At 54.2% G+C, this 20,275-nt stretch overlaps 1 protein-coding gene across 2 annotated transcripts in view; it reads left to right on the forward strand.

Moving 5' to 3' along the window:
- Positions 1-567: 567 nt before the first annotated feature.
- Positions 568-20,275, forward strand: part of DPYSL3 (dihydropyrimidinase like 3) — a 43,754-nt gene continuing 24,046 nt past the window's right edge. Inside the window, exon 1 of one of the 2 annotated variants that reach the window (XM_059825141.1) lies at positions 568-879. In XM_059825141.1, the coding sequence (XP_059681124.1) occupies positions 568-879 (312 nt within the window). Of the gene's footprint in view, positions 880-17,618; positions 17,668-20,275 lie in introns of those variants that run through there. The other variant, XM_059825142.1, reaches the window with a different exon arrangement.

A 20,275-nucleotide genomic window follows, 5' to 3' on the forward strand; every position in this document is an offset into this window, starting at 1 on the left:
CCCGTCGGGTCCCCGCTCTCTGTCCCCGGGAGGCTGCAGACGCGTCCTGGGACCGCAGCTGGCGGCATCTCACCGCTGCAGGCCCCCGGCAGCCGGCGGCAGCACCGGGGCACCGCACCAGCACGGCGGACGCGGGAGCAGCCGGCCTCGGGGCCGGGCGGGGAGGCGGCTGCTCGTGTCCCGCCCGTCGCCGCGGGCGCGCCGTGCACGTGGCTGTCCGAGCCGGCGCTCAGCGCCGCCGCGCAACGCGCCCTCTCCCGCCGCCACCGGCGGGCACGCCGGGACCGGGCTCTGCCAGACCGGTGGCGGGAGCGGGCGCGCTCTCCCCGCGCCGGCAGCCGCACGCGCCCGGCCGCGCTGCTGCGGAGCACCCGCCGCCGCCCGGCACCCCAGCTCTACGGCGCTCCCGCAGGCGACGCCGGTGAGCGGGCCCGCCCTGCCCGGCTGCCGGCACCGCCGAGCCCGCCCCGCCGCCCGCCCCGCCCCGCCCCGGAGCCCCCGCCAGCCCCGCCCTGCGCGGAGCCGCCCGCGCCCGCGGCCCCGTCCCGTCCCGGCGGCGCGGCGGGCATGGCGGCGGGCGGGCGGCGCGGTGGCGAGGAGCTGCCGGTATATCTGGCGCGGCCGGGCGCGGCGGCGGCGCCCCGGCAGAAGCGCGGCGGGCTCTTCTGCAGCGTCGAGGGCGCCTTCGAGAGCAAGACCCTGGACTTCGGCGCGCTGCGCGTCGGGCAGCGCCGCGCCCCGCAGCCCGCCCGCCCCGGCCCCGAGGCCGGCCCCGGCCCCGAGCCCGGCTCGGCCCTCGGCCCCGGCTCGGACGCCGGCGAGGTCCGCGCCGCCTCCGACGAGGGGCGGCTCCAGGACCTGGCCCCCGCGGACGACAAGGTAGGGGGCGGCGGGGGCGGCAGAGCGGGTCCCGGGCCCCCGGCGCTGGGACTCGGGGCGGTGCTGCCCGGCGGCCCCCGGCGGGGCGGAGGTGGGGCGGCTCCGGCCCCCGGGGCGCGGGACGGCGGGGCGCTGCCCGCGGGCGGGGGTCGGCCGCCGCTCGCCCCCAGGGCTGGTCCTGGAGGAGCCGCAGGCGGTGGTGGCCGCTGTGGGGCCGGCGGTGGGCTTGTCCGCTCCGGCTGTTCGCAGTGTCCTCCTGCGGCTCCTCACGGGAAGGAGGGCTTTGCTGTCACCCTCCGCTGTGCGGAGAGCCTGCCTGCGGGGCCGGGGGTGGGAGGGATTGCCAGTAGAATCTGAGGGTCCTCACCGCGCTACCGGGAGCGGTAAAGCTGAGCGTTAGAGGGGCTAACTCGGTTTACTACAGTTGCTCTGTTTATACTTGTATGAAAGAATACCTGCCCCTGCCTCCCGAAAAAAAAAAGGGGGGATTTTGGAGTTGTTACTCCAAAACAGGCTGATCCTTATCTCACGTTGACGCAAATCAGAAGTAGTATCAGAAGTGAGGGACATAACATTGATCTGGAAGTGGCATCACTGAAGGTATCATCAGGCACAAAGTTTCTCAACTTGTGCCAAACTCAAGGTACTTAATAATCAGATTCATCAGCTCTGCAGCGTAGATCCTTCTGCCAGAGGCTGAGATTGCTTGCTTTTTTGGTTCTGGTCCCATCTACACCAGCATGAGTTTGGCAGGAAGACAATTAAGTTAATAGTGTCGAGTAAATGCCTCAGTTGGGATTTCAGTGAGCCTGTTGCTCATTTACATATGAGGCAAGTAAGGCCACTAGCGGCCTGTTAGTCAACGAGTTCATTTGGGGCTTAACTTTTTAGTAAATAGTTGTCTGAAGGGTGCTGGTTTTCAAGGGTGAACAGGGCAAATTAATAAAACCCATTTTAAAAAATGGAAGCAAAAATCACCAAAGTAAATAGCAAGCCTGCAGCTTAGCCTGAAGAAGTGGTACAGTTGACTCGGGGTTCTGCAGAAACCTCAGCTTGTGTCCAGAGTGTGAACCGTGATAAACTGCAAAAGTTTGTGAACCGTGATAAACTGCAAAAGTTTGTGATCTGGAGGACTAACCTCACCAGCTAGAGCCTGAAGGGAGCAGAAGCAGTGAAGTACAATGACTTGGCCTGTTTTGGTTTTGGGGAAAAGCAGCGGGCTGTCCTTGATGTCTGTTATCTTCTGTAGGAACTTCTAGCTAGGCAGCAGGTTGCTTTGAGGTTTCTTCATTGCATTTTAATTTCTTCAGCCTCTGCTTTTTGGTTTCTTATTGGCACACTCTTTGGTTCCTGTTCTTGAGCTTTGCCCCTTTACAGCCCGTTCTACAGAGTCAGGAACAAAATTAACATTATTCCTATCAGTACCAACCTTGTCCATGTGGTTTGAATAGCAGCTGCAGAACTGACCACTGCCATTAACAATTTTATGCTGCTGCTTGTTGGAAAAGAAACGGAAACTCATGACAGCCTGTTTGCAGGCTTTGCTATGAGCTTTTCTTTATTAGCCATACCAAAAATTCGAAACAGTCTCATCCCTTTTCAAGGTCTTATGTAGACCCTATCTCTGGAGTTCCGTAGCTGAGGTTTTCCTTCAACAGCTCCTCTCTTCCTGATGATCTCTGCTCCTAGATTTCTTCCTCTGAGGCCTTCCACCTAATAAACAGCAGGAGCCAACCCCTTTTTATCTGCATGTCTTGTCTAAGATGGTGGGAAGCTTCATATATAAGTGATCTTGTGCGTACACGGCTAGAAGGAATCGTATGACTTGGTACTACAACTTCAAAGTTTAGGAGTGTCCCAGGGTCCGACAGTCCCAGTGGGAAATGCCCGTTGTGCATACGGAGCCACGCTGTGTATCTGCACAGCCACAGAGAGTTTCCTTGTGTTCAACTCTGCAGATTCAGAGCACACAAAGGCTCTTTTGTCAAGGCAAATCAAATGTCTTTGAATAATTTCACAGATAAAGAAACAGAGAGACGTTAAGTCATCTACCCTTGACCAAGCAACTTACTAGAAAGCTGAGAGTAAGAGACATGCCTGTGCACAGGACAGCAGAGTTGCATCTCCTAATTTTTGCAGGGAGCAGTTTCTTGGAAGTGCAACAGACCAACACACCTTTTCTTTTTTTTTCTTTTTTTTTGTAATGGCATTAATTACGATTAAAGCATCAGCATTTCTGCAGGAAGACAACTGCACTATGTAACTGCCTGGTGATTACATGTGATGTCATACAACCTGTCAGTGTAATACAGGCCCAGGTAGATGTTTCAACCTCACTTTGCTTTATCACAAAGTCTATTGGAAGGACAAAAACTGAGCTGTGGATCTGGGCACAGTGAAGCCATAGTTACACTACAGCAAGGCATATGGCTAAGAGCAGTTTGGTGCCATGCCTTTGCTTCATCAGTGTGAATTTGAGCTTTGCCAGTTGATTCAGGGACAGCGAGAGTGACGGGTCGTTGGGACAGGGGGCTGGGGTGACTGCTAGAGGAGGCCCTGGCTATGGAGGCTGCTGGCTGCTTGGCTGCGCAGGCAGATGGGCTTTCTGGAGTTGGCCACGTCCCAGTGCCCAGTCCTGGTGCAGGACTTGCCTGAACAAGAGATGTGCCTTTCAGGTGCTCTTTGCTAAAAGCAGGAGGCCGCTTTCCCTGGTACAAGGATCTGCTACAGCAAGGGTTGTTGTTGCAGAACTCTTAAGATTTGGATGAACAATGTTGCAGGGGTAGATTCTGCTCTGATCTAGACTATTCGCAGAGACCTTATTTAACAGAAGTAATTTAACTCAGTGCAGGTTTCCATCAGAGGTAGCCTATGTGGACTCTACCCTTGTGAAGTTTCCTGCAGTTTTCCTTGAGAGCTGCCATGTCTTTTGTCAAACCAGAGTGGATTACAACACTTATTTTACTATAATGAAGTCAAAGAGAGTTTCTCTGTAGGTCACAGACAACACCCTCTAAGTTCTTGTGGTAAGGATGTTCACCAAGGGCTAGTAATGTATGAATAGTTACTGTAGAGCTGCACCGCTTCCTTTGAGGAGCCGAGAAGGAGCTTTACACGGCAAAGGGATGCCGCTGTGCTCCGTGCCTGGGAAGAAGGTAAACGAGAAGTCTGTGGTAGCCTCCTCCATGTACCTCCTTGCTGCTCAGCCATGCAGAGACCCTGCTTTTTCATCCTCCTGTTCAGTAACACAGGCGGGAGCACTCAGCTTGTTACGCTCACCCCCAGACGTTTCGTCCCATCTTGCTGCATCGTTCTGCAATGAAGTCGTCATTTCCAAGGCAACTGGCTGTGCTCCCACAAACACGGGATTGCAGCTTCACCGCAGGCTGGGGCAGCTCCATCAGCCTGGCGGCCAGGGAGGAGGAGGAGGCAGCTCCCGCCCTTTGCAGGAGCCAGGAGTGCGAGGGAAACGACCGGGCAGCAAAAGCAGGCGAGGGGTCTGTCCCCTCCAGAAGACCCGCTGGAGCCAGTCCTTGGCTCTGTCCTGGAGGTAGCCAGTGTCACACAGGCCTCGTCGTGTCCAGTCATGTGGCACCATGCAGATTCAGTTAGTGATAAATCCTGAAAAGACATGCAGGGCTGCCTCAAATGGAGAAGGAAGCTTGAACTAACTCGATTCTCTCTTAGTGTTTTTCCTTTTCTGACACTTGTAAAATGTGCTATGACTTCAGCATTCAGCTTTTTTGTTTCCATTGCCAGTAATTTATAGCAGAAACACCAAGCCAACAGCAGTCTTTCACTTACCAGTGAACTTAACGTGATCTAAAAGTTGCAGTTGTTTAAAATCTTGCATTAATTGAAGGGATCATAAAGCACTTTGATGGCATTAATTCATAACCTCAGTATCACCTCATTCAGCAGAGAGCTGAGAGCAGGTTCTTGTTTTGGTTTTACTTTTTTTAAGAGAAGAATTTGGAGTTATATTATTTCTGGTATTCCTACAAACAATAGGAACAAACCCAGGCCACTGAACTAGTTCCCACAATGCAAATACAACAGTGAAACCTATATTATAATTCACGGAGTTTGATGCTAAATACTCTGATCTTTATTGAAAAAATTCCTGCACATTTTTGTTTGTGTTTTTTAAGAAATCTGATGCCTGAAGCAGAACAATAAGAGGTCAGTTCTTTGGCTGTTCATGCTGGCATACAGATTATTGCCAGCAGTTATGCAAAACTGCAAAGTTTGATAAACCACCCCCCCTATGTAAGAAGACACAGATATTAGATTTCTTGGGAGTTATGTGGTAGGGCTAGTTTTCTAGAGAAATTAGGGATTCAGTTGAAGAGTTCCTGCTTGCTGCAAAGAGCTTTTGTTTTACCAAAAACCTCACCCTAACGTGGAAATAGTTTGATTTATTGCACTACCTTGTGGCAGCAGTCCTTGGTTTCCTTCTGTCCTCGTTCTCAGCTCTGGGTGGTCAAAGCTTTGCAAGCCAACTGTCCCTGGTGTTGTGGGTGGTGCAGTCGGAGCAGGGAGCTGGCTGGCAGGCATGGGCACTGGGGGTGCCTGGGCACCACATCCATAAGGCACTGTGATGGCGCACCAAGCTCACACAGCCAGGGCTTTGGAAGGACACTGCAGTTGTTATTCTGGGTGATGTGTTCTTGAAAACCTCAAGCTTTTCCCGGGAAAATGTAGGTCTTTATGGAACTCTTATGCAGAAAAGAAGCTGTTTTTTGCAGCCAGGTGTGAAAAGATGGGTTGACTGATCACTCAGTCTCTCGTTGATCTAGCTTGTTCTCAGCCTTCTTGAAGCAGATCTCTCTCCTCTGAAAAGGCAGGGGCACTGGGTGGGCTGGCTAGCATGACCTGCAAGATGAGTATTTCTGCTGGTGCCTGTCTTTTGTGTCATGACCCCAGGATGTGCAGCGTTTACAGGGATTCTAGCCTGGTGGTTTAGAAGGGGCTTACGTGCAGGACAAGGAGTTCTTTTCTATGTCACAGGATCACAGAATTATTAAGGTTGGAAAAGACCTGTAAGATCACCAAGTCCAACCACCAACCCAACACCACCATGCCCATTAAACCATGTCCCGCAGTGCCACGTCTACACGTTCCTTGAACACCTCCAGGGATGGTGGCTCCACCGCCTCCCTGGGCAGCCTGTTCCAATGCTTCAGCACTCTCTCAGGAAAGATACTTTTCCTAATATCCAGCCTAAATTTCCCCTGGTGCAAGTTGAGGCCATTTCCTCTTCTCCTGTCGCTAGTTACGTGGGAGAAAAGACCAACACCCACGTTATCACAACCCTCTTTCAGGTAGTTGTAGAGAGCGATAAGGTCTCCCCTCAGCCTCCTCTTCTGCAGACTGAACAACCCCAGCTCCCTCAGCCGCTCCCCATCAGACTTGTGCTCCAGACTCAGCACATGATAGATGTCCATGATAGGGTTTATAACGTGCTTTACCTTTGCAAAATGATATCCCGAAAGAATCTTTATTTAAAATAAAAAGCCAGTGATATTTTTTCTCTGCATTTAACAACTAATAATAGATCCTAGCTCTGGCACATTTTATGGGAGCACTGGGCATCACCAAGCATGCTACGAAGTATACCATATACAAGATGCTCTACCAATAAAATAGCCCATTGCAGCAGGTGGGAGAGGTGATGCTTCTTTTAATACTGTGTGTTGTCAGAAAACACAGCAAGACCTGCACATGTAGTATTTCCTGATGCTGCATCAGGAAAAGTCTGTTTTCATGGGTAGCTTCCAGAGTAGCTGAGATTGTTTCTCCCTTGACCGCAGACCAGCGGTGAGCTCGCTCAGTACTCTGGTGGGAGATGCCACAAGAAAAACACCTGCAGCAGGATGTGGCATCAGTGATGCAGCAGCTTTTCTCCTCTGAAGTGGTTCTGGCCAATGAAGCCCAGCAGGGTATGAGGGGCCTCTGCCCCTGCCAAGCTGCTGGCTTTAGGGTGAGGCGCAGAAATGAAGGGCTGATTCCCAGGCATCTGTGGTCCTGACAGATGACGAGACTCTTCCCAGGTAGTGATGATGGAGGTTCTGCTCGGCAGCCTGGACAGACAGGCAGGACAGAGGAGGAGCTGGGCTGGACCTGTCTCTCAGGGCCTGCTGGGGCCTGCGGTACCTGGCTCCAGCCCTGGGTCTGTCCGTGACTGTAGGACGGCCCTGAGGCTGCTGCTGCCACTGCCCTGAGCTGGTCCCCTGCCACAAGCGTGGCCCGCTGGCACCCGGCCCAGCGTTTCCCAGCCCGGCCAGGGCTTGGAGCTGGTCCCTGGAGGTGTCCGATGGCACCCGGCCCGAGTGTGACAGCCTCACTGGCCAAGCGCACGGAGCAGGGCCTCCTCCAGCAACTCCTCGGGGCCGGTTAAACCGTGCAAGGTGGGGATCGGTGCAGCTCACCAAAGGGAGCCTGGGGTGGTGGGGCAGGGGTGGCAGGCACCCTCGCCGCACCCTGTGCCGGCCCCTTCGCCAGGAGCCAGCAGCAGCCTCGCTGCTTAAAGCAGGGCATTTGCTACTTAAACAGCAGAAGCAGCTAGAAACACAAGTTACAATTTTCCCAGAGAGAGCATCATCGGTGGTGTGAGCCGGGAGGGCCGCTGTCAGGAGGAGCAGGCTGGGGTGGAAATGGAAAACCTCCGTCAGCCCCAAACACGCTTGTCTCCTGTGCCCGTGGCTGTCACAGTTCTCTCACAGCGTGGCTTCCCGCTGTCTCCCACAGGACTCCTGCTCCAGGGCTTCGAGGAGAAGCCAGAGGAAGCACGTGGCCTCCCAGTGCAGCACCTCGTCAGTCGGCAGTGCGGGGTCCGAGGGGGCCGGGAAGTAGATGACGAGGGCAGGGAAGAGCGGCCAGCACAAGGGCTGGGCAGGGCCTGACATGACGGGCCGCTGTCCCCTCTGTCGCTTGGCACTTGCTGCAGACAGTAGCCTGTGTGGGAGCCTGCACGCCCTGTCCCAGTGTCTCAGTGTCCTGCCATTCCCAGGGAGGCTGCTGCAGCCTGCCTCGCTGCAGGGCAGCTGGGCTGTACTTGAGCAGTGGTGAGGTGTTGGAGCTGTGCATGGTCAGCCACAGCACGGAGGTGTCGCCAGGAGCCTCCTGGCAGGTCGCATTCAACCAACAAACACACTGTGGGAGCCAAACAATCTACATGAGCCATGTGGACATTTCTTGTTCTTGCAAATTGGTGTGACTTTTGAGATACCCATTTTAGGAAACAAAGGAAAACAATGAAAAATTCAAAATGTTTAGCTACTTCTCAGAGAATTGCAAGGCAAGACTTGCTGCTTTCTCACTTGGAAGAGGCTTTGCTGTGTTGGAAACTCCTCTAAGCATTTTTTATGAACATAGTTCAAAGTGTCAAACACAAACTTCAGTAGGTTTAAATTGAAATGAAACATTGTGGTTTGGCCGCAGCAAAGTAGTTGGCTCCATCCAAAATAGTATTTTCATTTTCTTTTTATCTAAGATGTCAGTACCTCCAACAGGCCAGGACAACCCCAGCTCTGCCTGCTGATCGTGTGGGAGGAGCGGTTGTCTCTGATACATGCCAGGCGTGCCACTGGCAAGGTGGACTAGGCTTTTGGGGGCTTTTGTTTCCCGACGACGACGTTTTGCCAGCAGACAGGCAGCTGCCAAGACACAGGTCTTCCAGGAGGATTCAGCAGGGTCCCGTGGTTGTAGCTCAGCAGCTTTTCCGTGTCACTAGTCGCTATGCTGGTCTGCTCTTCTTGCGCTGCATGCCTGGCGGCGGCCTCCTTGCAGGAGGGCACTCGATGGGCTCTCACACTGCTTTGCTTTTGCAGAAAGGTTTTGCTTGCAGTCCCGCCTGGGATGCCGAAGTCCCACAGTGTTTGGGCTGGTGGCTGGCTGCTGGCGCCCTCCACACCGGACATGCGGATCAAGGCAGCTTAGAAGAAGCTGAGGTCTCGTGTGCGAAGGGAGAGCACTTGGAAATGGCCTGACCCTGTGCATACCCTGTCAGTTAGGCTGCCGGCACTGGAGCGTGAGCTTGCAAATTGACTAGGCAGGCACAGCTCCGTAGGAAAATTGTGTGGGGCTTAAAGGGAGGTTATATGAACTGTTTAGTGGGAAGCTGTATGCATCTGTGTTAGAAGCGACTCTTTTCCAGTGTCACTAGTAACCTGGAAGGAGAGTTACATCATGTGTACAGGTGACAGTGGTGTTGTGAATGCCAGCTGGGGAGGAACGATCTCGACGTGGTCTTGAGGACTCAGAGATACGAGCTGGGAATGACAAAAAGAGATTCAGCTCTGAAGAGTGCAAGCAAACAGACCTGGAGAAAGACTGTAAAATGTAGATGCCATTGCAAATGGCATCAAAACAAGGAGGTTTTGTGGTGAGACCCAGAAAAGTAATTTCGTATGTGTGGCCTACTGTCCAGACATGGTCTGGGTGAGTACAAAGCTGGTCACTGACAGTCAGCCGTAATCCCAAGGAGAACCATGGTGGAGACCAGCCGGAGCTGTGTTTGCTTTGTCGCTTTACTTTGGGCAACAGCTTTCCCTACATGCTACATGGACCACTTCCATCGTCACCTCTGTGGAGAGGTAGAAGGCGGAGAAGGTTGATTTTTCTGCCAGGGAGCAGTTGCTATGGATGGCTGGAGGAAATGGGAGGAAGAAACAAAAAACAAACATGCCGGCAGCCTTCCTGGAGACATGGCTGAGAAGCAGGAAAATGTAGCTGGACCTTGGCTTGTTCAGCTGGGCTGGCTCTTGGCTGCAGGTCAGATCCAACAGCATCTTTCCCATTGCTCTGCTGGGAACAGCTGAGCTCCATTTTACAACACACGGATTTGGATCCGGTAATGGGTGTTTCTGTTCAGCTGAGATGGGAAAAGAAGTGATGCTGAGCAGAGAGGTCAGACCTTTTTAGTCCTTGCTCCACACGTTAAAGGGGACAAGACGGGCTGGCCCGTCTGCACCCCGAGGGAATTAAGTCATTTCAGTGGAAATCCAGATGCTCGTACATAGCCAAAGCTCACCCCGTGGAGGGGTGGAGGGAGCTAAGTGTGAAGTAGAAGCCATCTCCCTCCAGGCTTGGCATTAGCATTTTGCCAGGGATGACCTTTTGGGGTGAGTGGTCTCCTCTGGTCCAGGTGCAGCAGGAAGGAGGGAGGGATGCAGCTGCCTGCAGCGGGAGCAGGCGTCCCCAGCAGGTTGGTGCTGTGCACTATTGTCCCCATTGCAACAGGCAGCGCGACATCCGGATAGCTCACTGCCCTGTCCCGGGTGCTGGTGTGGCTGCAGGCGCTGTTGTGGAGGCTGCAGGATGTGTCCTAAAGAACAGGATTGTCAGCGTGTGCCATGAAAGCCTGCATCCCTAGCCATGCTGCTATGGGTCAGGCCTCAAGACCACTGACATTGGATTAAAGATCGTGAGATGACAAAGCAGCCAGGCATGCTGTGCTCTGTTTGCAGCAGCCATGATCGCTGGTACAGTCTTGCTTTGCAGGTGCCTATGACTGTCACAGGCCTCTAGGGTAGCGCTCCAGGGAAAGCCTTAAGGCATCCCTGTGCCTGTTGTGGATGCACAGGGATGTCTGCTGTGTCACAGCAGTGACCCGAGATCCTTGCTCTGTGCTTGGGCACCTGCCAAGACCCTGTCCCAGCCATGGTCCAGTGGCATGGGTAGCTGGTGTGCCTGGAAATGCTTCGGTAGCTGCTGCTTTGGCAGTTGTCCCCAGAGAGCTATCTGCAGGCTGCCCCATGTCGCACAGAGAGTGGGTCACAATGCCTATGTTTTTGCTAGGATGAGGTAAAGTGAGTGCAAATTGCACAAAAAAGCTTCACAGAAGTTCTGTGTCAGTGGAGAAAGGAAACAATGAGTTGCACCTTTCACATCATGGTGAAGTAGCTGAATCTGATAAAAATCCTGTTTCTCAACATACACACTAAAGAAGTGAGGAGGGACCTGAATTTGGCTCAAACCTTCCCATTGTGTCAGGGACTGATGTATGAGGGAATGGGGAGAGAGACAGAAGGGACTGAGCTACTGTCATCGGGTGCAGCACATGCTCTGATCCCATGCAGGAGAAGAGCTGTGCCACCATGCAGCTGCACTTATCAGGCATGTGACATGAGTCTGGATCTGTTCATGGGTGGGGTTTGGGTCTGTCTATGGTTTACAGCATCTGGTTTTCTCTGGGATGTAAAATAGATGATGCTTCCAGTAAGCTGAGCCAGCCTGCTGGCAGGAGCCAACCCCAGCCGGGTACCTTCAGTTTGAGAGATGCCTGTGGAGAGGCGAGCTCTCATTAGCCTGGCTTTTGCTAATTAGGGAAGGGGTACCTGTGTGCTCCCTGTGTCTGCTGGCTGGGGGTATCAGACCTCCCGCAGGGAATGCAGCGAGGTCTTGATGTCCCTGGGCTTTATCTTTTCGCAGGGCTCTTTGCTCTGACAGCACAGCAGCCTGCAGCAGGGCCTCTGCTCGTGGCTGAGGGCTGAAGAGTTATTTTTAAGTGTTCCTTTGGTGCCCTGGATCACCACGCGCTTGGCCAAGAGCCTCCTTGTCTTAGCGTTGCTGGGAGGATCCTGTCCAGGTTGGGTGTCTTCTGTCTGTGGGGCAGGCCATGGGGCTGGGGCTGGCACTGGCTGCTGGGAGAAGGGCTGCAGGGAGGGACAGGGAAGGTGGCAGCAGCACCCTCTGGCAGCTGTACCAGCCATGGGTCCCAGAGGGTCTGGCCCTGTGCTCTGGTGACATCCTGTGGCAGGAGCACCCGTCACTGGCTCTGTGCTGCTGGCACCGGGTGTCTCTGACGGACTAAGGGCAGGATGGAGGAAGAACAATTCTCCTGACTGGGAATGAAATGTCTCTCGGGGCACCCCTCATTTTTTCCTGCAAGCCTGCCTGTGTGCTCCGCTACTTCTGCTTCTTTACCATACTGCTGCTTTAATTTGGACCCTACTTCTGCACTTGGGTTTTAAGCTCTTGAGCCCCTGAGGCCATTTACAGATTCAATTTTTGCCGCCACATACCCTTGAGTTCTGCAAGCCAGATGCTGCCACCTTCTTGCTCTTGTGTTTCTCTCCCCTCCCTTTTTTCCTGGTGTAATTTCTGCTGTGAGCCTGGGAGCTTTCTGTTCCCCTCTGGGCTGTGTGGTTTCACTGTGTCTTTCCCGCAGCTCGTCCTGCAGGGCTTGTGGTGGGGCTGGGGGTTGCGGGGGGGGAGCAGCTTCAGCCCCTCTGGGAGGCAGTGGTTCGTGAGTATTCCCATTACCAGCCTGCCCGGTGGAGAGTGGCTCCCTTCGTGCTGACCCTCTAGCCTGGGCAGCGAGGAGCTCTTGCAGAGCCCAGCCCTGCACCATCCTAGCTGCAGGTTCGGGGAGCCCCCACCCCAATGAAGGCCACCTCCCACCTGAGGAGCTGCCGCCTGCTCCGGGAGAGGAGGGTGATTTGACGCGCCCTGGGCACCTGCACTGGCTCCCTGCAAGCCTTGCCCCGGGAGTGCTGCTGCATTTCCTCAGCTCGGTTTTGTTTTTCAGCCTAGGTTGGCTCTTCCGAGGCTTGCTAGGCAAGCAGTGCAGAGAAGGAAGACATCAGCTGGGAATGGAGCTGGGGAGCCGAAGGTCTGGGGAGTGTGAGAGAAAGGCGGGGAATCATTAAAGTACATAACCAGTAACAAAACCAGGGCATACATGCCGTTCTGCTGGGCTCTCTGCATTTCCATCATGCCTTTGAAGGGAGGAACTGGAGAGAGGCGATTATCCTCCGAAGCTGGCAGGGTTGAAACATCTCACCCGGTCGCTGCTGACGCTGGCAGTGGTACTGAGCAGAGGGACAGGGGCCCCAGCAATGCCTGGTCCTGCAGCCCGATGGGCCAGCCTCTGCAGCTGGCAGCTCCCTCCCAGCCTTGCCCTCGTGTGGATCACTGAGTGGACCCAGCCCCAGGAAAGGAAAAGCATTTGTTGAGCCACCCAACTTAAGGGCACTTCATTGCTCTGCAGGATCAGGCTGTAATTGAATTAATTGAAGCAGCAGTCACTCATGTACACAGAATATTCCATTTGGCATATTTAAGGACAAGTAACTAAAGCCTGGCTGGCTTTCCCAGCTGAAACGTAGTTATGTGGTGGGTGTCCATTTAACTGATCTGTGAGGGAGTTGCTCACAGTCTGTGGGAGTGAGCCCTGCCTGCAGGCAGATGTCCCTTGGAGAAGCAGTATTGGGGTGGTGGTCTTGAATCCCCTGCCTGCAGCAGACTCGAAGCAGGCAGGGGCAGGGCGTGCTTTCTGAAGCCGAGTCTCCATTGTGCTTCCAAACACTGGCTATCTGGAGGTGGGCTTGCTCCGGAGAAATGAGGGATCTGGTCACTCACAAAGCCTGTTGAGTGCTACGCCTCTCAGCTGCAACTGGTAGCAAAAGCCAGTGATGAATGCCATGTCAAGATCACAGCTGCCCCTTCCCACCTTCCCCTCTCTCTCTGGCCACTGTTGCACTTCAGTGTCAGTGGAGGTTGGGAGTCTTGTGCAGTAGACTAAAGCACCCTGGTGTTAGGCCTGTCCCTAATAGTCTCATGTAGACAGTGTAGGGTAGTCCACAAACCTCAAGGTGCCCCCACGCCACAGGGTGGAAACTGATGTTTTGTTGGGGCGTTGTCTTGGCGTTTGCTGTATGCATGCTGGAGTCGCTGTGGGCTCCTGATAGTTAAGGCCAATCCCTTCTGGGGACTTCTGCTTTTCCAGAGCCTTTGTTATGTTCTGTGAAGCATCATCTCAGATGAGGATTTTGTAGATGGCGTCGCCTCAGTCCAAAGGAGAAAGGAATGGTCCTGAAATTGCTCTGACTTCTAGTCCTTAATAAGGCTGCAAATAAATTCTGGCTTGAACAATTACCCACCCTAATGTCAATTTGGACAGGAGGCTGAAATCATTTGGTAATCCAGCTGGAGTGGCACTAACACCTACTGCTTTTAACGTAATGGTTCCTTGAAAACATTAAGTGCTGACCTAGAAGTTTAGCTTGTTTCAGGCCATACATCTGCTGATTTCCCTCCTTGTTTCCACTGCCAAAGCCCCAATGTATATTCTAGCCAGGAGAAAACTAAGCAGAGTTGCTCCACTGTGGAAAATCTTGTGTCATTGCCCACTGCTTGCCTCATACAATGCAGAAACTGTCTCCTGCTGCCTCCTGGAAGACCTCACATGCATCTGGCACAAGCAGCTGAGTTTCAGATTCCTTCCCATTCATGTCTGCTCCAGAGTGGGAGTTTGAAGGGCTGCAGAGCTCCATGTTGCCTCTGGGAGATGGTGGGAATGGTGCGAAAGCCAGTGCAGTTGTGTGTGTTTCTCAGTAACAGAGCCAGTGGGCTCTCCTCCCAGTTCCCTCCATCTCTGGCTCTTAAGTTGAACATCAGAGGTTGGGAGAACTGGAGCCAACAGCACTGAATAGCATGATCGTCAAATGCTTGTGGGCACTCATCACTTGGAGCTGGACTCCCCCACAGAAGTAAGGGTGACCCCATGGATCTCAATGGGAAGGGGACAAAGAGCGTGGAGGGAGAGCCACAGCTCTTGGGTCAGCAAGCCCCTTCCTCCAGGGATGGCACGCACAAGCACAAGAAAAGCTTCTCTGAAGTTTGTGTGCGGTGGAAGTTCCTGGTGTGCTGGGGTAGGAGTGTGTGACCAACCTCTTGAGACATCGCATCCCATGAGAGGTTCAATCTGGAGAGGGTGCACCAGTCCGTCCCTTGGATTCACTGTGCCCCAAGGTAGCTCAGCCCCTGAAAACTCATCTGCTAGGAGAGAAGAGGGGATGGTTTTATGCAAAAAATACATACAGGGAGGAGGAGACCACGTGCGTGGGGACGGGCTGTCCTGGCAAGTCTGCTGAACATTATGAAATTTGAGCCCTGATTATTACATGACTGGTTGTATTCACTGTACTGGGTTGTGCCTGTCTGTAAGAGCTGTTGATCACAGAGGTGGAGGGCTGGTGGGATCTGCTTTCATCCTTTGCACTAGCGCTGGGCTAGCAGCATCCTGGCCTTACCAGACAGGTGTTGAGCCTGGCTGCTGAGCATTGACAGACCACAGTCAGAGCTGGGTTTATTTTGGTGACAAAGTCCTTGCAGCAGCACGTGCCTTCTACTCTGTGTTCACACCGCTGGTGTTCCTCGTCATGCTCCTGTCACCCATCACAGCTGTTCACAAACATCTGGTGCCGTGTTATCCCTGTAGGTGTTTCCGAGGAGGTTATGAGCTGTTAAGAGTATTGCCATTTTTAAATAACTTTCACATTGACCATGCTTCATGTTGAGGATGTTTTGAAGCATGCGAGTAACACCTTACTGGCTGCACTTGGAAGAGGTTCTGTGGAAAAAAAAATTTCCATTTTGAATGTTTTGGGCCTAGGGCAGCATGGTTTACTGCCTATTTGTGTGAGTGTCACATAGCAACCAGGAGGAAAGCACATCTCTTCAAAAGAAGGGTCTGAAGTCACCGTGGTGGGCCAGCATCCAGGGGGCTGATGCAAGCTCGGCTCTTGAAACTGTCCAAGTGCTCAAGTCAGCAGCATCTGTCTGCATAGTCATTTATCTATTATTAACTAATTAACTGCTACTCCAGACAAAGTAACATGGTACCACCCAGTACCAGGATACTCTTTAAACTTTCTGGAAAATGGGTGAGTGAAGTTTCAGGATGTTTGGCGATAGGAGTTGAGGGTCTTTCTGACATCCCAGCCCCAGCCAGTCTAATTTAAGTAGAGACCAGGACCTGTTCTTGAAGTATCACAGCATCGTGGCAGGAACAGTACAGTCTGGTGCCTTATCTCCTCCCCATACCCTCCTTGGTCGTAGAGGCTCAGCACAGCCCTGCTCCCCTATTCCCTTCCTGGCACTTGCAGACACCTCCCTGCCCATGGATCCACTGGGGAGGGGGAAGGCTTTCAGCCTGTCTTTTGCTGACTGCCGGGGTGCACCAGCTCGCAGGCAGCAGCATGGGAGCTGGGGGAAAGGAGACAGCAGGCAGTGGTTCAGCTGGGCCAAGCAGCCTGTGCAGTTTTGCAGATACCCTCGTAGTCGTGGCAGTAATAAAAAGGTTATTGAGAAGCTGCTGACTTCCACTTTAAGCTGGTAAAAGCTTTTTGGGTTTAGAATAAACATGTATTCAGTAAAACTTTCTAAGACCTTTAGCGGAAGCGCACACAGAATAGCAGACTCAGTGAGTAATAAAAGCTTTGGGCTGGATTACTGAGCCAGTGGAGACATCAAAGCATGTGGTAGGGGAGGGCTGCCATACCAGTCTATGTACTTCTTAAACCTTTCAGCAAGGAGAACAGGTAATTAACACTATGGAGGGTGACCCTCCACTGAACCCCAGCAGCAGGGCACGTGCTCTAGACAGTCCACACTGCGATCACCCACTTCCATAGAGCTTTGTAGCAGTCAAAGTTGGCTGCAGCGTCAGGGGTTGTGCTATGAAGATTGCTTTGCTCATGCGCGCAGTGGTGAGCAGAGTGCTCCTCAGGGCCCCTGCAGCCATGGCAAACCATAGTTAGGTTCTAGTTCAGAAAGCAAACTAGAGAGTTGAGCGTTGACCATCCAGGTCAGATGGCTTGTTTTTCTAGCTGGAGCTAGAAATCAGATTTACAGCAATGCCTGTGCCACGTGTGGCTGTAAGATTTGGGTAGTGGAGGACACACCATTAGCTGCTGCCTGGCAGCAGGATCTGTAGGAAGATCTCGCTGATGGCATCCATAGTTCTGCACATGAGAGGAGTCGCAGCTGGCCTGCGAGAGAAAGTGAGGTTCAGGCCCGGCTATGGCTCTGCAGGGCAGCGGATGTTCCGGCAGCATCGTGGGTAGTGTCAGACAGGAGAGGGCAGACAAGTTCTTCCCATCCATCATAGCACAACTCCAGCTGGCCCAGTCCTTCCCAGGCCCAGCATCATCTGTCTCAGCACACGCTGAATAGTTGTAATGAATTCCACAGTTTAAACCTTCCTACCAAGATCACAGCTGAGGAAATAAGTCCTTAATGCTGCCAACACTCATAGTGCTTACATAGGACACGAGATTCCTGGAGTCAGATGCATAGTGCATTTTATTTTTTTAAAATGTTTCCGGTTCTTGTGCTTGTGAAAGAAAGTCTAAGGTGATCCAAATGCACTCCAGCAGTACCAAAAAATCCATTCTTTTAGAAATCTCTTCATTTTCACTCACTATTATTACATGGAAAAGTTTCAGATTGCAAAGAGCCCTGTTTGTGGCGTGCTTCCTGGGTTGCGTCTCTGCGGGTTGGACCCCGGTTCAGACCTGGCCTCGCACGGGCCGGCTGCGCGGCCCCTCCGCAGCCACCCCAAGCCCAGGGCTTCCCCGGCAGAGGGGCACGGGCCTGGAGGTTGGGCTCTGCCCAGGGCCAGCTGCGTGGTGGGCCATGTTGTGTGTGCGGCACCTGGTGCCGGTGCCCAGCACCTGGCACGGGGAGGGTGGCGAGTCCTGTTCGGGGAGAGGCGCTCGGTGCGGGGTGCACTGGGAGCGGCGCGCGGAGCCCAGGACCCGATGCCCGGTGCACTGGGAGCTGTGTCCGGCGGCGGGGCGCCCCCTGGCGGTCGCGGGCGGCGTTGTGGGCGGGGCGGGGCGGGCGGCCGTCCCCGGTGGCGGGTGGCACGGCGGGCGCGGGCTCGGGCTCGCCTTTGTGCGGAGCCGGCGCGGAGGGTAGCGCAGGCGGCGGGTCGGGCCGGGCCGGGCGGGCGGCGCCATGTCGTACCAGGGCAAGAAGAACATCCCGCGCATCACGGTGGGTGCCGCGGGCGGGGCGGGGCAGGGCGGGCTGTGCGGGTGGGCGCTGCCCGTGCCCAGCGCCTCGCGGGGCGGCCGGCGGCACCCGGGGCGGCCGGGAAGCACGGTGCCGCTGCCCGGCGCTGAGGGCTGGACCGGGGCGGCGGCGGCGCGCAGACAAAGAGCCGCAGCCCGGCCCGCCGCCCGCGCAGGTGTCCCGGCTCCGCCGGTCGCCCGAGGCGGGGCAGAGCCGCGCCCCGGCTGGGCTCAGCCCTGGCTGGAGCTTCCGCGGCGGCCGGTGCCCTGCGGCACCCGCTGCCCGGGTACTGCCAGTGTGCCCGCGTGGAGCAATCCGGGAGCCGCCCGGGGCAGCCTCCCGCAGAGCCGCCTCCCGCGGAGCCGCCTCACCAGGCGGGCGCGGGGACCCGCCCGGGCGCAGACCTGCCCGGCAAGCCCGTCGCGCGGGCGGGCTTCCCTCCGAGCGGGGCCGGGGGCGCCGGCGGGGAGCGGGGTCCCGCGGTCCCGCGGCCGTCCCGCCTGCCGTGCCGCGGGCGGCCGTTCCCCGTGCGCGGCGGGGCCAGGAGCGCGGCTCCGGCGCGGGTCCCCGCTCTCCCGGGGGGTGCGGCCCAGCGAATGCTTCGGCTGGCCGCCGGGCGCTCTCGGCGCTCGGTGCCACCCGCTGCGTCCCGAGCTGCTGTGTCTTGCCGCATCAGGTGCAGCGGTCCCCGTCGCTGGCGCAGTAGCGCAGGGACCACACCTACCGCCAGCACGGCACAGTCGTGCCGCCTCTCCGCGAGAAGAAAGAGGCTGGCTGACATGTTTTCTTTGAAGGTGAAGGGACCCCACTCCCCGGGGTCCCACCGAGGCCTCTCTGTGCTGACCTGGCTTCGGGGCTTTCATGCTCTGATTCAGCTAGTGCCTTCCTCTGCCGGGTGCAGCTGCTTTCCCCGGGCCCTCCCTAGAGGAGGCTGCGTGGGGCTTTCTTCTGGGAAAGCGATTAGGTCTTTCATCTTGTTGATGGCTTTCCGCTGGCTTCGTATAGCTCTTGTTTCCCCCCCTGAGGACAGCTTTGGCCCTTTGAAGAAAAAGCAAAACCAAAGCACTTGAGCTTCATTATTCTTTTTAATGTACAGATGTGAACAAAATGCTCCCAAAGAAGCACAAAGATCGTTAACCACTGTAAAGAGAAATTCCTTTGTCAACCCAAATTCAGTTGCTTTAATAAGCTGTATTACTGCTTTACACATCTTGCCTTTTCTGTATCCTTAGACCACCATCGTGACAGCAACATTACTGCTGCAGGTGGGATTTCTCCCATTCTCTGGGGCTTTTTCTATAAGGACCTCTATGATACGCTTTACCGATATGCAAGACTTGGTCCTGTTCCTCTGGGATCCAGCAGGAACTTTCTCACCTCAGTGGTAAAAAAATCTCACGAGTTGCTTTATTTCTCCCTATTAAATCTTTTCCTCAGCCTGCTGAAGCTGAAAGCGCTGTGGGTGAGTGGTGTCTGTATAGCTAATGTTACAGGTAGCTCTCTCCCCTGACTCCTGCAGCTTGGTGATGACCCTCCAGGACTCGCCTTGTTCTGCAGCATTATCTTGTCCTGGTTGGGGTGGAGGAGATTGCTCTGGAATTCTGGTCAAATGACCCATGTGTCCGGAACATATCTTGGCTTTGAGGCCCAAGGGAAGCAATGAAGTCAAGTCAGGTGTTGGGTGGTCTTCTCTAGTTTAATGGAATAGCAGAAAGAAAATCTCAGCTATGATGTCTCCCCTAGAACAAAGCCTCTTCTGTCCTTTTCTGCAGATTGTTTATTCCTCCTTTGTAGATTTCCGCCCCAGAATCTGTTCTTGCATGTCAGGACACATAGCGACTTCTGGGGATGGCAGATTGTCAGCTAAGCCACGCTTCTTAGTAGAGAGATTTTTGGAATTGTGTTGTGCCATTAGGATATAAGATATCTCAGAGACCTTTAAAGCATCTAAAGCATCACAGCTGGGGGGAGGTCTGGAATATGAGAGTATACAGAGAATTATAGGAGCCACCTTGTGCTGGCAGGTAACTCACCTAAAGATCTCAAAGCTAATAGCACTGAAGCAATGACTGAGCCTACAAATGAGGGAGCAGTGCATTCCTCGCTTCTGTTACCCAAGCAGTAGGCAGGTTTGGCTTTTGTGAAGGATGTATTGGAAATTTGAGTATTTTTACTTCCTGACAGCTATTGTTTGAACTGTCTAGTGTGATTCTGGAGATGCACAAACACCCTCCTGGTTCCTCTCATACTCAACAGTGCTACAGTTGGAATTCGTAGTTAATTTCTGGCAGTAACATCTGAAAAAACACAGTTTGCCTCTTGTACCTGTTTGCAACCATTTCTGGTCTTTTCTAGGACAGCCATTTTAGTGGAGAAGCCAGGAGCCTGAGTGAGGGGTGCATGTGTTTGTGCGAGATAAATTACTGTGGGAATTATTCCCAACCTGAATTGGAAAAGCCTGGTCAAAAGCTACGTGTGACAGTGTGACAGGCAAGACAGTAGCCATTGAAGAAAGATTGGGCAGTATAGGCATATCTGTTGGTTGCGATGTGGAGAAAACTGGGGAGGGCAGGTTAATTGAGTCTTTTGG

The sequence above is a fragment of the Gavia stellata genome, chromosome 16 (genome assembly GCF_030936135.1).
Source record: "Gavia stellata isolate bGavSte3 chromosome 16, bGavSte3.hap2, whole genome shotgun sequence".
Taxonomy (NCBI): Eukaryota; Metazoa; Chordata; class Aves; order Gaviiformes; family Gaviidae; genus Gavia; species Gavia stellata.